Here is a 15767-nt window from a genome sequence, read left to right as displayed (position 1 = left end):
TCCAAGAATGCATTTGGTGCCACCTCCAACTCCTTCCAGACTGTGTAACCACCGCTTCTGCTAGAAATTTCATGCGCACAGCTCCGAAGATGAGAGAGATGAATATTTTTGCATGAGAGAAAACGATGAACTTGTAGCAAAGGGTTATTTTTTGTTGAGCGTTGGGAGAAAGAAGGCTTAGAATAAGTTCATTTTGTGTGGCTTTAGTAAGGGAAATAAATGTGTTTCCCCGCTTATTCACTGCTGACTGTTCAAACTGCCGACCTCCCCCTGCGGTTGCGCGCGCTACCGAGTGCACGCTGGCCACTGCGGGCTCTGCTCTCGGGAACAAAGGAGCAACACGTGCTGACACCCAACAGGCATTTATTAGTGCAGCAACAACAACGCCAACAAGCAGTGAAATACACTAAGGGATCAAGGGCGCTTGACTCACCAGCATGTGTATGAGTGAATGTTTTCTCACGCTAGAGCAAAGGATATACTTCGAAGCCGGACGGGATGAGCAGGCGGGATATGTTCCCCTCTGGCAAGAGCAGAGTCCGTGGTGGTGCGTCTTACCGTGTCGAGTTGCCTGTACTGAAAAGGGAGTCTTTCCTCCCGCATGCACAGTCAGTCACATTAAGAAAATGTCGCTCGTGAGCCAAGATCTGCAAAATAACAAGAAAAAATAGAAACAAATAAATCAATGACAATTTTCAACATAGATATGAAAATAAAATAAATACAAATAAACCAACCATCTTGTTCTCAGACAGTACCCTCCCGTTTTTCGTAGAAAAGAAAAGTGGAGAGCCCTCAATTCTGCCTAAGTGCCAAACTAGGGCCACTTCATGGGTCAGTGGCAGTTTTCATTTCCTCAGAAAACTTGCACCTTCTAGGGACAAGGTCTCTTAGTCAATTTTAGTTCGAAAACGAGTTTGGTGGTAAATTCAGTTCATGAAGCTGGCATGGGTTTTCAGAAAAAGGCTGAAATGTTTGGAACCAATGGGCCTTATTACACAGCTGCATGGGCCACGAGCCTGAGACCCATGGCTTATAGTATGTTTATGGAGATTTATTTATTTTCTCGATGGTAAAGCATTTTTTTAATATATTATGGAGAAGAGGAAGTGACCTACAGGAGTGCATGTGGAAACATTAGAAACTACCTGCAGTTGTGTACCATACATTGGTAGTTCGGAATAACAATATTTGATGAAAGGAATAAGAAATCGCCAGTTCATTCCAACTGACACTAGGGGCATAATTTTTTGTGCAGAAGCAGCATGGATCGAGCCTTGTATTGAATGCTGGCACTGTACACATTCACAAGTTGAAGGACGTCCGACGCATCTCGGAGTCCCACTTCTACATCAGAGCAAAGGCTGAACATGCAGTTGGTAAACTGCAAGTCGCCATATGGTGAGTTTAGATTTGATCGTGATTTATATAGCTTGTAGTATTAGGTCTTTGGGGACATCTTTTTGTCGGGCTCAATTCATCAGGATGCGGCCGAAAGTGGTGCCAGCTATGACATCCTGGTTCCCGGCAAACCTTATCTATAAGTGTCAGCGGTGTGCCCGGAACTTTGTCTCAACCTGGACTCTATACGCAGGTGAGCAAAGTTTCAGGTGTGTTGCGGACACTTTTCACCATCTCCACATCTGCTAGGAGTGACAGTGCCGAAGACAGCCCTCCTTGAGCATCGTTGTGCATTGCCTTCTCAAGTTTCATTAATTTTTATGCAACCGCAACAGAATGGGCATTGACGAGAAAGTGTTGGGCTTTGTAAGGAAATTCTGGAGAATGGAAATCTCTCCATTTTTCGATTGATGAAATGAGAGTGAAAGTGGAGAGGGCAATAGGAAAACCATTGTTGCCTCTCAGTGTTGCAGGCGGGGTGAGCAAGAGGAGGTGTGGCATGTCATGAGCTGATTCATGTGCTCGGTCACATGTCTAGACATGTGAGCCGCAGTGGCTGCTCCGTCTAGGGGAGCATTAATGCTAACGCATGCTGCGATGCATGGATCGCATTGATCTTCTGTGTGAACTGATTTTGACTATTTGATCGTTATAAGAATAGTACCTAAAGGCAATGCCTCTCACAAGTTGTGTCTAACTTCTTTTCCTTGAATGACGTGAAAACTGTCTCCTCTTTATGCTTTCTAGAAATGAGTCGTGCCTCATTCTTCATCGTGGCACCATTTGTGCCGAGTGCACTGGCTTTGCTCTCGCAGCAATCTGCCTGAAGGTTTGTCTCAACCTTTTTCTGTCTAGGTGAGCAAAGTTTCAGGTGTGTTGCTCAGGATGCAGTTTCAGCGCCATATCAGCAAGAAGGCCAGGTTGTTATACTGGGAGAGTGTTCATCTAAGTTTTAAAGCTTTGTAACTTTCCTTTAGTGGATTTATTTCTTTCCCTCATGCAGCTCCGGTACCGAAGGCTCTCTCACGTCCGACAGGGTAACAATTTACCGAAGCTCGAACATCATTGAAATCGTCATTGAGAAAGCAGTTTTTCAAGGTGAGCTTGCCACTCATTCCTGCATCGGACTACATAAGAACGGGTGCATGCACTGATCGAAACATTTCTAGTAAAATGTCTACAGCATTTTTGATAAATCACTGCGAAATCGACCGCTCAATGTTCTGGCCCTTAAGGATGCAGGAAAAAAACTAGATCACGCAATTTTATTACCTTCCAAGACAAGAGCAAGCAAGTACCCTCATGATTTTTTTGATAACTTAGGTCTTCATGTGTGAACAGTGTCAGCATCTGATATGGTAGCTGGAACCTTCGGCATTTCATGCTTTACCACCTGGAACGTTGGTCAGGTGCTGTCATGAATGTGACATACCTGTGAGGTCATGTGGTCAGAGTAGCATTGCTACTGTGACAACTAGGACAGACATATTCATGAAGAGCAAGGACATAAGGCTATATATGTAGCTTCTCCTAGCCCCATACTAGGCTTGTAGGTTCGAAAGTAGTTTTTAATATCCTTATTTAATCCTTGCATTCAGCTGGTCACCTTAGAATGGGAATTATAAATGCTGATTTCATGGCTTTAGATGCATTCTCTCACCTTTATGTTCTTACATCCGCATGTGCAGTTCCGTGCTACCATGAAGTTTTAGTAAATTGCTTGCAGGCAAGATACACGGCCTTTGGCAAAGAAAATGATGGACTTTACAAAGACACTTCAGAGAGTTTTTCAGAAAAGTTGTAAGTAGAGATTCTGGCCACAGGTAGGGGCAGCCTGTGATTGCAGTGCAAGGCATCCATTAGGACTATCAGCCTGCACAGAACCATTTGCTTTCAAACTCTCTTGCTTTGACAGCAAAGAAATACAGTTTCTTTCAAATCAAATTCTGCAAACTATTTTAAGAGTTCTGTTCGCCTACAGTGATTTTAACAGACCAAAATGCAATGTAACAAATAAAGAAGCACATGGCACAGATTGTGACATGTATGTATAGTCTTCACCTTACTTCTTAGCATCAGCTTTCGTTTGCCTGGCAGTGAGCCTTTCAGAATCCAAGGCCAGATGTTTTAGAACCTTACGCAGCAGAAGAACAAATCATTCAAAAATAATTTAAATGTGTTTAAGGCAACCACACTTACAATGTGTGGTTGCATTTCTAGCTGGTTCGGCGAATGATGATCAACAACTGCAGCTTGTAGACACTCACATTTTCCACCATTTTTGACCCTGCTCTAACAGGCAGGTAATCACTGAGCAATTTTTCGGTGAAAAATTGGCTCTGTATGGGCAAAAATTGGTTCTGCGGAAAACTCTTTGCAGAACCTGCATCCTCATTAAAATGGCCAGCATTACCATAAAAGGATGCGCTAGCACCATCAGCATCATAAGATAAGCAGCCAATGAAAGCCAGATCAAGCCAAATTGGTTGTGGCTTGTTTGTTGGTACAGTATTGAAAGCTCTGCAGGTGCGAAGTGACGTTCTCCTTGTGACACTCCCAACACTGCAGCATGAGTGCAAACTGCATAATGCCTGCGGCAAATAAAATACTGGACTCTCTATAAAGCTTGGATATTTTAGGCAGACGCAGAAAACCCTCCCTACCTCTCCCTTTGTCGTGAATTAAGCCTTCCTATTTTTGATATTGCCAGGCTGGAAGTTAACCATATAGAATTGGAGGGGTGATGGGGAAGTTGTAGTTTTATATTCGTAGAGAGTGAAAAAAATGACTTGCTGAAAGTGGTCCAAGAAAAACAAACAACCATTCCCACTTCGAGTTATTGATAAATTCGCTCTCGCCGTAACCATCTGTTCTGCTGACTACCCTGGTTAGCTCAGTTGGTAGAGCTATTACCCCGGAAAGGTGGTGGTCCCACATTCGATCCCTAGATTAGGACGAATTTTTTTTAATTACGAAGTTTTTGAGAAAGTTGTATGGCTGCGCTTGGGTGGCTGTCAATGAGTAATTACTCTCTTGTTACGAATCTACTCCACCCTGGGGGATTCCCCTAAATATTCGACCAAAAACCACTCCCACTTGGAGTTATTGATACATTCGCTCTCGCCCTACCATCTGTTCTGCTGACCGTCTTGGTTAGATGAGCTCAATTGGTAGAGCGACTGCCATGGTGCATTTTATTGCTGCATGGCTAAGAATGGTCAGACAAAAGGGCCTCATAATTTAAATTTGGACAGCTTGTCAATAAATGGTGGTCACGCTTAAATGGTGTTGCACATGTGCAGCCACATTCATCCTGTTTATTTATGTTATGTTTATGTTTTCAAGTATGCAAACCTGAAAAAAGCATGCTTGCATGTATCATGTCTGTCATAGAAAACTGCGACAAAAGCTTTGCAGCCATGGAAAAGGAGAATTATTGTTTCAGTCGCCAACCAGCATGCGTGAAGGTTTACAGCCATGCATAAGTTGCCTTCATTGCTGTGTTTTACTCGTTACCTCATTTCCAGCTCCAGCATGTTCACGTGCAAAGCAAGTTATGCCACCTTGAAAAAGGGCCACAAGCCATGTTTTTGGGGCAAATTCTGGGAAAATTTATGTGGAGACCTATGGGGGGAGGCTTTTTGTGGTCGAAAATTGGTAAACAATTTTTTTTTTTCGCTTTCAGTTTTATGATGTCCAGATGTTTTTGCAGATATCTGTGGAATTTGGTCAAAGAGTACCACTTAATTTTTATGTTAGAATGCTCTGAAGTCATGAATCTGCACACTTCGCTCTTCAAATTCAAGTCTAGTAACGCTGAGCTTTCGTCGCTTGCATTTCGAGAAATATGCGGTCTGCCATCATTATTCCAGTCTCTTTAAAAAGTTCGCAATTGGATATTATTCCCATATTTCAGTTTGCGACCATGAGCATGCCTTTGAGGCAGAAAGCAGAAAGTAAAGGAACAAAACTACACAAAACACACACTGCTATTTGTGGTGATTTCCACTGGCCACTTGGGAGCAGGTTTTCTTGTCCCGGATGACGATTTCGAATACCACTAGTTGCTCTAGGTAGGCTGCACATATTTCGCTCGAAGTGTGGGGCAACTCAGAGTGGCCTACCTGAGCAAAGCAAAGTGTCAAAATGTTGCTTGAATATGCTAAAATTTAGGTCCATAACGTTGCCCATGTGGTGATAATGTCACTTCTTTTGATCACCAGACAACATCACTAGTGTTAGTGCAATGTCTGGGTAATGAGGAGTGAACAAAATAATGATGCTGCTTAATTTGTGTTAGCATTAGGGCAAAACACACGCACATTCTATGTGCAAAAAATTTGGAACCTTCTGACAAGGTGAAGCATATATATGTACTACATATAGCGACTTTCTAAGGCAACAGAGGTGCCAAGGAGCACGTTTGATAGAGCATATAATACAAGCCTTCACACAGTGATCATGTCAAATTTATCAGTCAGACAAGAAGCATTGTGCCAAAGAAACACAATGAGATATAACATCATTGCATATCATTGCGCATGCACACATGACAGTAACTTTTAACAAGCTTATATATATGTCCCCTACATGAGGCCACCCTGTCTCAGAGCCAGGGACATTCCTTACTTGAGAGAAGATATTTCAAATCATTTTTGAGCTTGCAATGGCAGAAATGAAAAATATAATATTGTACGATCATGTTGCTAACAGCTTTTATTTTAAAAGTCTGCTCTGCTGTCTTGGTGCGAGTGTTGTCAACACATTACAAATTTCTGTTCCTGAATGTTTACGTGAACTCAATAACATTGAGGGGATGTTTCTGCATAATATTGGTTCAATATATGCTCATGAACATTGCTGCGACGTAATCCTGTAACGTCAGTGCAACATAGACGTAACGTTGCAGCAATATTGAATTTCTTGCTCACCATCGCATCGATGTTACTCTCAGGCAACATTCTGCATTATTTAGGAGCTATAGCTGGATCAGCCAGCCAAAGCCACATCTCGCAGGCAGTTAAACTTGGCAGTGTACTTCTTGAAGTTGCGGATTAACTTGGCTGTTTTTGGTGGATTCAAAAATATCGGCAGAAGACACTGAGCATCGCCATTTTTTTGCATGCGCATGTACTGAAGTGCGTCTATCGAAGACAGTCTTCAGTGTTAAAAGCATGCAAAATGAAGTTCCAAAGTGCTGCTTCCCCGCCTATTTATCAATTGGAACACATTTGGTGCTAGGATGTGACCAGCTTTCAGAACTGGCTTAGCATTACTTCTGCCGTGCGTTCTGCATGTTCCGCTCGTCGACCGAGGCTCATTCGCTCTCTAGGGGTTTAGGTCACTCTGCTCCGATTTGGGAGCCCAACTCCACTCGACCAGTGAAAATCACCCTTATTGTTTTGAAAGCATGTGACTAAAATGGTGACTTTTGGTTGGATGCTGCCATCAAGTGTTCACAGCCTGGTGTCATTTTGACACAGTTGCCACTGTTGCAATGTTAGGCTTGATGACTTAGCGCTGTTTTGTTATCATGACCATGGCATAAAACGAGAAATATTTAGATTCTCGCTTCAGTACTGGCCCAGAAATCTAAGTAATTGGTATAGATAACAAGTGTGCCAAGGATGTGGCATAGCTGCACCTAGTCTGCAGTCAGCGAGGAAGTGCCAATTGACTCTTGGTGATTGGGTTGCTTGGCATGGCCGAGAAGCACATGCAATCATTGCGAGACGATTCCTGCCATGCAAAGGTAGCGTAATTGTAATGACAAATGATAAAGTGATGGTTATAAGCAGCTTTCGCAGGCGTCAAGCCTTCCATCAAAGTTAGTGACACGGCGGTAGCGGCAGTTGTGGAATGGCATCCCAGAATGGGGAATGAGTGAAGGCTTAACTGACCTCCAGAAAATGTGTTTTTCATCTATGCTGGCATGGGTTTCATGGCCCCTGAAAATTTCTTTGCGGACCCCCTGAGGTCTGCTGACCTCCATTTAAGAACCACTGTTCTATAGGGTTGGGCGGACATGCAAAAAAAAAAGGCGCACGCTATGAACACGTAGCTGACCAAATGAACCAAGCGTGGATTTTTTCTCGTGCCTTACAGATGGTGCTGAATACCACTTGGTCGTGGCACGAGAACCAGAACGCCTTGGTGAATGGAAGTTAAGTTACGGACTGTCAGACACTGTCTATCACTTGGAATGGTTTTGGCAACAGTGTATGCAGTTCAGTCCAGAGAAGGACATTTGGGATGCATCTCATTGCATCGAGGCAGAGTCAACGGACGCTGACTACGTTAGCTGCAGGCAAGTTACATTTTCATAACTTTGTCATTCCCGAGTTTGTATCATGGCTATGGTAACTGCTCAACTGTACTGCACTGTTCATTGTGATGGAAGGTGCGTGGGAAGAATATGCACCATCTAGAAATGAAGGAGAATAGGTGGGTGAGTTTACATGCAGTATGGCAGAGATAAATTTTCACTCACACTTGTTTTAGCGGAAGGGCATCATAGTTGCTTCAAGTGACGCAAGGATTAACGCATTGGCATGCCTATCATTTTTGCATGAGCACTCAGATTCATCAGCATTTACTTTCATGTTTGTATAATTGTTCGAAACAACATCAGGGATATTAATTTGGTTACATTAAAAGGCCGCATTAGGTAACAGAAGGCTACAGAAGGTAACATTAGTGCCATTCTGTCTGATGCGGCTGCACAGCAAAGCAAAGTGACGCAGGCATAGAGGGACCTAGAGGCATGGCTTGCCACTTTGATTCAGTGCACGGCCAGGTTGGACACAATGGCGCATTAAAGAGAGAAACCATTTGCTCGCATAGTTGCAGTAAGTGTGGATGGACCCTGCATGTAGATGGCCCCCTACAGGTGGTTCTGCGTGCGTAAAACCTACAGACTGAAACCACCGATAAGAACAACAATGATAATGCATGTGCTCCATGAACTTGTGTGTCTTGATGTACAACAGTTTCTTCGTTGGTTTAGTTTGGTTTATGGGGTTCAATGTCCCAAAACGAGTCGGGCTATGAGAAATGCTGTAGTGGATGGCTCCAGGAATTTGACTGGCTGGGTATATGTGCACTGACATTGCACAGCACATGAGTGCTCTGCTTTTCGCCCCCATCTCAAAGTGACCACACTGTCCAGGAATTGACCTCACATCCTTGAGTAGTACAGTCAAGCACCCTAAGCACTGCACCACCTTGGTGGGGCTGCAGCTGTGTTTTATCTGTTTTGGCACTATATATAGTGACTTATGTCCTCTTATGTATTTTAACCAGGGAAAACAAAATCATGACTGGTCTAACCGGTTCATGGAACAATTTCTAATTGTTACCAGTTCGTTCCAACTGGAGCTCAGCTGGGCACCAATAACCACGAAACAGTTAGACCTGTTATGATTTTAACCTGGGAATGCTGTTGGGCTGTGCACATCTGTCAGTGGTAGCGGAAACCGATAAGCTGAATATCACAACGCTGCGTTTTGCAGTGCTCACAATCACAAGTCAACCACAATCTGAGACCCGCTGACTGTGATTGATTCTTTGAACAAAAGTGGCTGCCATTTAAAAAGTGATTGCCTAAGTACAGCAAATAGAAGTCATTTCTTCCCATATCTTTGACTGCCTAGGATGAAAGGCCACACAGTTCATGATATGTGATGAACCTTGTGGTCTATGCGGTTATTTCAGGTGTCAAGGAGGACGCCCTATTGTCTCCATGGTCTCGGGCGTCGTTGAAGCCACACTCATCGAGCTTTCTGCACACGAGTTCTTTGGGAAGCCGGTCAACTGGGCCATCGTGTTTTTTTTGTCAGCAACTGCCGCTGTCTATGCCCTCGCGGCGTATTGGCTAAGTGTAGGCCGCACTCCTGTGCTGCGTCTTCGGAGGGACTGCGGCCACCTGTTTGCCATGAAGACGGCACGATCAACAGCGAAACACCTGTACTTGATCACCATCCAAACTGGGCCCTTCTTCAACGCTGGAACAAGCGCAACTGTAAGCAGTGGATTTCTTGTTTACAGTTGGTGGCCTAAAATAGTGTCATTGTAGCCAGGAGTTGCCCCAGTACTTAAAATTGACAATGTCTAAATTGCTAGGGTGGGAAGGGAGTGGGTGGGGAGAGATTGACGGCAGCTGTGAAGTAGTAGTAATGTTCAGTAATTATTGTAAAAAAATTTGCTCGAACTAATGCTTGGCCTGCAGAGACACTGGGATCTGTGCACCCCGCCCCCCCCATCTAAGCGTTGCGTAGGGAAATCATGGCTGACAGCTATGATGAAACCCACGCGCTATTAAAATGGACCCTGGCTCTGTCTAAACATGTGTTCTTTCATTTAAACTCTTGAGAAAGCAGAAATTTTCATTAGGTAGGTCTTCGTGAGTTGTTTTATTTAATATGCTTCTTGCAAAAAAAAATTCTGGTGTGTGTAAAGTTTTCCAGCTCGATTTAGGGTGGAAAATTTTTTCCTCATATGCAGTATAGCAGCATAGCTGAGTAACTAAACAGATATGTAGACTGCGAAAAGTACACATTTCGTGGCGCTGAAGGCACTTATAACCTGAAGCTGAAACTTGGGGTATAAAGTGCGATCATTTGTATGTAACGCTTTCGAAACTAATTTTATTTATGAATTGCAACAAATGCATTTGAAGGTCGATGTCGCTATTCTCTGCTTCGTATGGTTCAAAATGTGTACTGCACAAAAGTTCGATGCTTGCTTTTGAGATCTGTTGTCTTCTTGTGTAATAAATACTGTAGCTTTGAATTTTGTGGCATTTTAAGTGCCATGAATTTCATCAAGGGGGGTGGCAGGTTTGAGAGGATTCATTTCTTTCTCATAAACGTGAACAGGAAAACCGTAAATCCAGACCTAAACACAGCACAAAGGCGGGTCTTACTTTACTGTACTAGGTCCGAGAGCTGGAGGACGCATAGCACTTTTAGAAAAAGTTACTTCACTCATTAGATACTGTAATCAACCTAATTTTCTTGACGAACGTCTTTCATTTTCTTTTTCATTGACGATGCAGAAGTCGCTACAAATTGATTTTCTGTGGAACAATTTACACAAAACGATGACATATAACCCGCTGTAAAAAAAAGTGCATTGTTCCTATCTTCAATATGTATCTGACGCTCCCTGCTCCCAGGCTGACTTCATGTTTACTCAGAGGCATTTATTTTGCTGTACCTATAGCTGGTAATTGGTATGTGTGTTGCAATCCTTTGTGCCCTTCTGACTTGACTACAAGCTTCTTTGAGTCATGCATCTTGAAATATGGGCTTTGTGTGTGAGCAGTTCAAGAGGGGAGCACACTTGCTTTGTTGTCTGCAGTATAAGCATAGCATACCAGTTGTTCGCAGCATTTTGGCCTTACTTCATTGCCTGCTGTGTAAGCCTAGTGCCCATGTAGCGTTCTTTAAGTCTGTTTGGCCCCTTTCACAAAATTTTCAGTTAGCGAAAAATAATTTGTTTACAGCATGAGCATGAGCCTTTTGCAAGAAGTGGTCATTCGGTTCTTTTCCAGCATTTGCTTGCTTGAATTAAACGAGTGAATGCGATTTGTTTAGTATATATATTTCCAGAAATTCTTGAAACATCTGTTACTAATTAGGCTAATCCGTGATAGTGTCATAGAAAGGTGCATTTCCCAGTATACCCTGCATCTCTTCAGGAGAGGTCCTCATCTCTTATGTATCCCGATTTCTCGCAATAGCACTGCTAGTCATGTTTGTGAATGTCTCACCTGATGACCTCGTCATTTCTCTCTCTGGATTATAATGCGTGCTGTGCACTTCTGTTGGTAAATTGGACTGGTCACCTAAGAGGTACTGTTTGTGATGGACTCCTTTGAAAACATTGTAGTAAGTTGTAATGGGAAAAAAGCACCGATGCATGCAAGCTGGAGGTTCACTGTAGTATTGCAGATGTGGAAAGTGGCAGCAATATACAGCAGCGCATGTCACATGCAAGGTCGAGAGGTTTAAAGAAACTTTCCCATGCAGGTCTCCATGATAATCCATGGAGAAAAGGGATCTACGGATGTTATAACACTAGTAGACAAGAGGAGCAAACACCGCCAGGTCTTCCACAGAAGCTCTACTAATGCCTACTTGTTCGGGTGAGCTGGCAGCCCTTTCAAATTTTTTGTGCACCTGAAACTTTGCTCAATTCGAATCAAGTCTAGGGTACCATTGTTTTTCTTTTCTTATTTGTATTGCACAGGGCTACTTCTCTGCCCATGTGACAGTATTATTACTGACCTTCATTAGACGTGTGCTAGCAGATGGAGACATCAGCACAGTGGCAGTAAACGCGTTTAGCAAGATTGAAAAAGGAACTTTTTCACGTATGACACCATAAAAAGTGCACACTGTAGGCATCTATGGAAGAGCACCTTGAGTGCTGCTCTAATGAACATTTGACGACTGACAGGCACAAAATTAGTAATGACGCGAGTGTGTAGCATCCTCTTGCAAAAGCCATCCAGGTTAGAACGGTAGGCTCTCCAGCCACTTTTCACTTGCAGGGTACTTGCAAAATAAATTGCCTTTGCTGACCAGTGAATAACAGATCCAGCAGAATTACCACTGTTCTTAAAACTATTTAGCACAATTCACATTTTTCAGTTGCCACATAATAACAATGCAAATAAATCAGCTATACATCTTCATTCAATTACTATGCAAACGGTCACCTATAATTGGTGCCACGCCTGTGTGCACCCCATAAGTCATGTGCTGCGAACTTACCAAACTTGGTTAAAACACCAGTCACTCTCTGCCCAGAACTGTTAGTAAAGGCAATTGTTTGTGCCCGCCAAACAAGTGCTCTCCTTCCCACAATTGAAGCACGACTAGGAGCTATTCACCATAATGTACAACCTCCCTCACTTGGGAAGAGGATTCATTGCCCGTGGGAATACCATTACAGCACATGCTATAACATGTTTCACCATGGAAATTGAGTCGTTAGAAAAGATTGATGCGGCGATGCCGTGGTCATCCAGAAGCTGTTGTTCTAAAGGGCCTGCAGAAATGTCTGTAAAAGAAAAAGTTACACTTTTTGCTTTTATCCCTGGATTAAAAGCAATATTAACTGCCATACTTCTATGATGATTCCATCATTGCCCCTCTCCCCTTCATGCTGTCACCCAAGGTACACTTCAGTCAGAGGAGCACTGCATGTTTTAAGCAACCACCACGTGCCTCATGCATGTGTTTTATGGTTGATGTGCATCGAGGTTATGACTTCATTGCACACTCTCTGAAAGGCTGAGCTTCCTAGCTGTTTTATTTTTGCTCATTTAGTGATATACTGCAGGCCAATACTTTAACCTAAGCAGGAGGGCATCTGCAGAGAAAACAAAGCAGAGACAAATGAAATGACCAGTACCAGGAAATGATTCCGGCGTGTAAAACACAAAATAACAGTGTGCATTCTCAGAAGTTCAGAAATTTCATTTTAAGCTGCTCCGGTGAAATCACATGGACAATGTACGATCACGAAGTGCATGCAGTGCAAGAAGCTTTACATGCAGCTACAGTCATCACACTAAAGTGAGAAATGTGCGATTGTGGGTGTATTGCAGAGATGCATTTTCTGGTGCCTACTTACGTTAATGCTTTCTTGCTTCCTCCAGAACAAACACTGAACTGGGAAAACTCCAGAGTGTTGAAGTTTGGCATGATAACATCGGGGAATATCCAGACTGGTTTCTGGAGGATGTGAGTGTTGAACTTTGGGGCACAGGTAAGTGGTGGCAGATGTGCACACATGCACAGACCATCAGCTTCACTTGACCAATCTAATTCTTGCTCTTCGAGCTGAGTTGAGCTTGACCACTGCACTTCTTGGCACAGTAATACTTTAACCTAATGGAAGCGTATTTGCCTGTCAGAAGAAATGAAATGGTGAATTTAAACTGCACTGCATCATGAGACTACACTTCAATTGTAATGAAATCTTACATTTTGTGTTTCCTACAGCAGGCTTCTCAGTTTTCCAGCACATCTCTGCATGTATGCCATACTTTCAAGGGACAGGCGTAATATGCTTTGCACCCACGCTGATGAGTAAAGGAAACATTAATTAAAAATATTTTACTGTTTCGGAATTGTAATGATATCTTACGTTTTGTGTTTCCTACAGCAGTCTTCTCAGCTTTCCAGCATATCTCTGCATGTATGCCATACTTTTAAGGGACAGGCATAATATGCTTTGCACCCACGCTGACGAGTAAAGAAAATATTATATTTAAAAAGATTCTACTGTTTGGGTAGTCCATATTCTGACATCGTATTGAACTCTCTTCACGCAAATACCGGAATGAACAACACCAGTGTTAGCATTCTGTTTGCCTTGTCCTTTGTCTTAAGTGAGATGAATGTGAAAGAGACATTAGCTGCAGCTAAAGCAATCAACCAGCACTGCAGTAATACATAATACTACTATATACTCTGCGACTCACTTTCTTACACGGCTATGTGCATATTTTTCTACCATATATATCTCTAAGCTCTGGGAGTATGGTTAATGATAATGCATATATTTTGGAGCTTGCTGTCACTGTCCTAATTATTGCTGCAGGTATTTAATTCACTTTCGTTCTTTTGCTCTGCATTCTCAGCATATTTTTACGGTCACTGGATTGACACGGCACATTTCCTTTTCATTTATCTAGCTCAAGTTTTCCACTTCATTTTTGACAAATGGTTCTCGTCAAGCAGCGGTGATGGGAGGATTCATAGAGAAGCGTCTGCTGCTGATGGTATTCCTTCTTTTTCGAGGGTGAGTATCATGAATATGGGACAACTGCTTCTACCTCAATAAAGGCACGATATCGAAGCATCAGAAAGCGAGGCTGGGAAGAGAAGCACTAATTCTCCTTCTGTCCTTGGCTACAGTATTTGCATGTGTTTTTATATGCTGGACACTGTTAAGTGCGAAAAATTTTGATTTCATGTACAGATCCTTTCACGGACGATCATCATTTCAGTTTGCCTCAAACACCCACATAGATGCTGCATGCAATTAAACCAAACATTACATATAATTGCAAGTTAAATACTGGTCCATTTAGTGGCAAACTCGGTATTATTGGGACCAAATAGATTTTCCAGGTTCCGGTTCAGCTTGAGGACTGCGGCTTCCCCTGAACCCTAGTTCGACTTTCTTTAGCAATTCATAGTAATAGGATGAGAATGCAGCAACCATTAAGAAATTATTATTAGATGCCTGTACCAGAAGGGATGATTATTAAAAATGCATGACATTGGTGATACTTGCTGATAGCCTGTATGAGCATCAGCTAAAAACACATGGAATTTAGCTAGGTATCATTGAAATGTCTGCACATCATAAAAATATGAAAACTACAAAATCTTTAGTTACATTAGACGAACGAAAATAATCTGCTCTATTTAACTGCCTGCCAGGGCATAGGAATGAATGCACTGCACCAAGACTCTGAAGGTCAGTGCGTATTGAATATTGTCTCATTTTCAAGTACTTTACTTCAAGGAGTGTTCTAGTTATTTTCTGTCTATCCCATTTTATTTCTACCTCTCCTTTTTCTTTCTCGGCATTGAGGGTGTCCCATTATTGCAGGGCCATTCTGTGCGACAGACGACAGTCCATTTTTATACAGGACTGTCTTAATATTCAGGACTATTGTGCATAGTCAACTCATATACCTAATTCTATACAAATGTCATGCTTCATATTTAATACGGATAGGAGCTGAAAGCAATTCATGTGTGAAAAGACATAAGTACAGTGCTGTACGGAAGTAGTGCTCTGGATCTCGTGTAATTTCCGCTAAGCCAGTCTTCGGAAATTTACACCTGCGGAAAGCTTGCTTATCCAATCCAGTATTAATAGTAAGCACCAGGGCGTACTCACTGATCATAAGGACAAATTACTGATCATTTCTGTTTTCTTTTGTAGCGACACATTTATGAAGTTGCCAAACAGCATTACATCCTCAACAACTTTTCACTCGTTTAAAACAACCTTTGCGAAATCAAACCTTTAGTTCAGGACCATAATAATTACCCATAACATTTTCAACTGTAGCCAACACATCCTTTCGTTTAGAAATTACCAATTATTCACTGAAATTTCTATTCATTTAATGTGAAAACAGTAGTCTTGTATTTTATTTAAGAATCAGAATTACTAACCATAGCAATTTTTTTAAGAACGTTGGCCGTAACCAACGTGTATGCACTTTTGTTTCCCATTAAAAGTGTTCACTGAAATTTCTGTTGTTATATACAAAACTTATACTGTCTACTACCTCTCAGACTCAGACCTTGAGAGCCATATAGCTGAACACG

At 42.3% G+C, this 15767-nt stretch overlaps 1 protein-coding gene across 1 annotated transcript in view; it reads left to right on the top strand.

The window, feature by feature from the left end:
- Positions 1–15767, top strand: part of LOC146200112 (uncharacterized) — a 479695-nt gene that overhangs the window by 358922 nt on the left and 105006 nt on the right. The window contains exons 28-34 of the mRNA XM_084592273.1: positions 1259–1401; positions 2405–2499; positions 7507–7708; positions 9115–9421; positions 11433–11548; positions 13070–13179; positions 14111–14217. Coding sequence (XP_084448399.1) covers positions 1259–1401; positions 2405–2499; positions 7507–7708; positions 9115–9421; positions 11433–11548; positions 13070–13179; positions 14111–14217 — 1080 coding nt within the window. The remainder of the gene's footprint in view (positions 1–1258; positions 1402–2404; positions 2500–7506; positions 7709–9114; positions 9422–11432; positions 11549–13069; positions 13180–14110; positions 14218–15767) is intronic.

The sequence above is a fragment of the Amblyomma maculatum genome, chromosome 2, assembly GCF_055883805.1.
Source record: "Amblyomma maculatum isolate TAMU_Amacu chromosome 2, ASM5588380v1, whole genome shotgun sequence".
In the NCBI taxonomy this organism is placed as follows: Eukaryota; Metazoa; Arthropoda; class Arachnida; order Ixodida; family Ixodidae; genus Amblyomma; species Amblyomma maculatum.
Note: the sequence above shows the minus strand (reverse complement) of the source record. Positions and strands in the feature narration are given on the sequence as shown.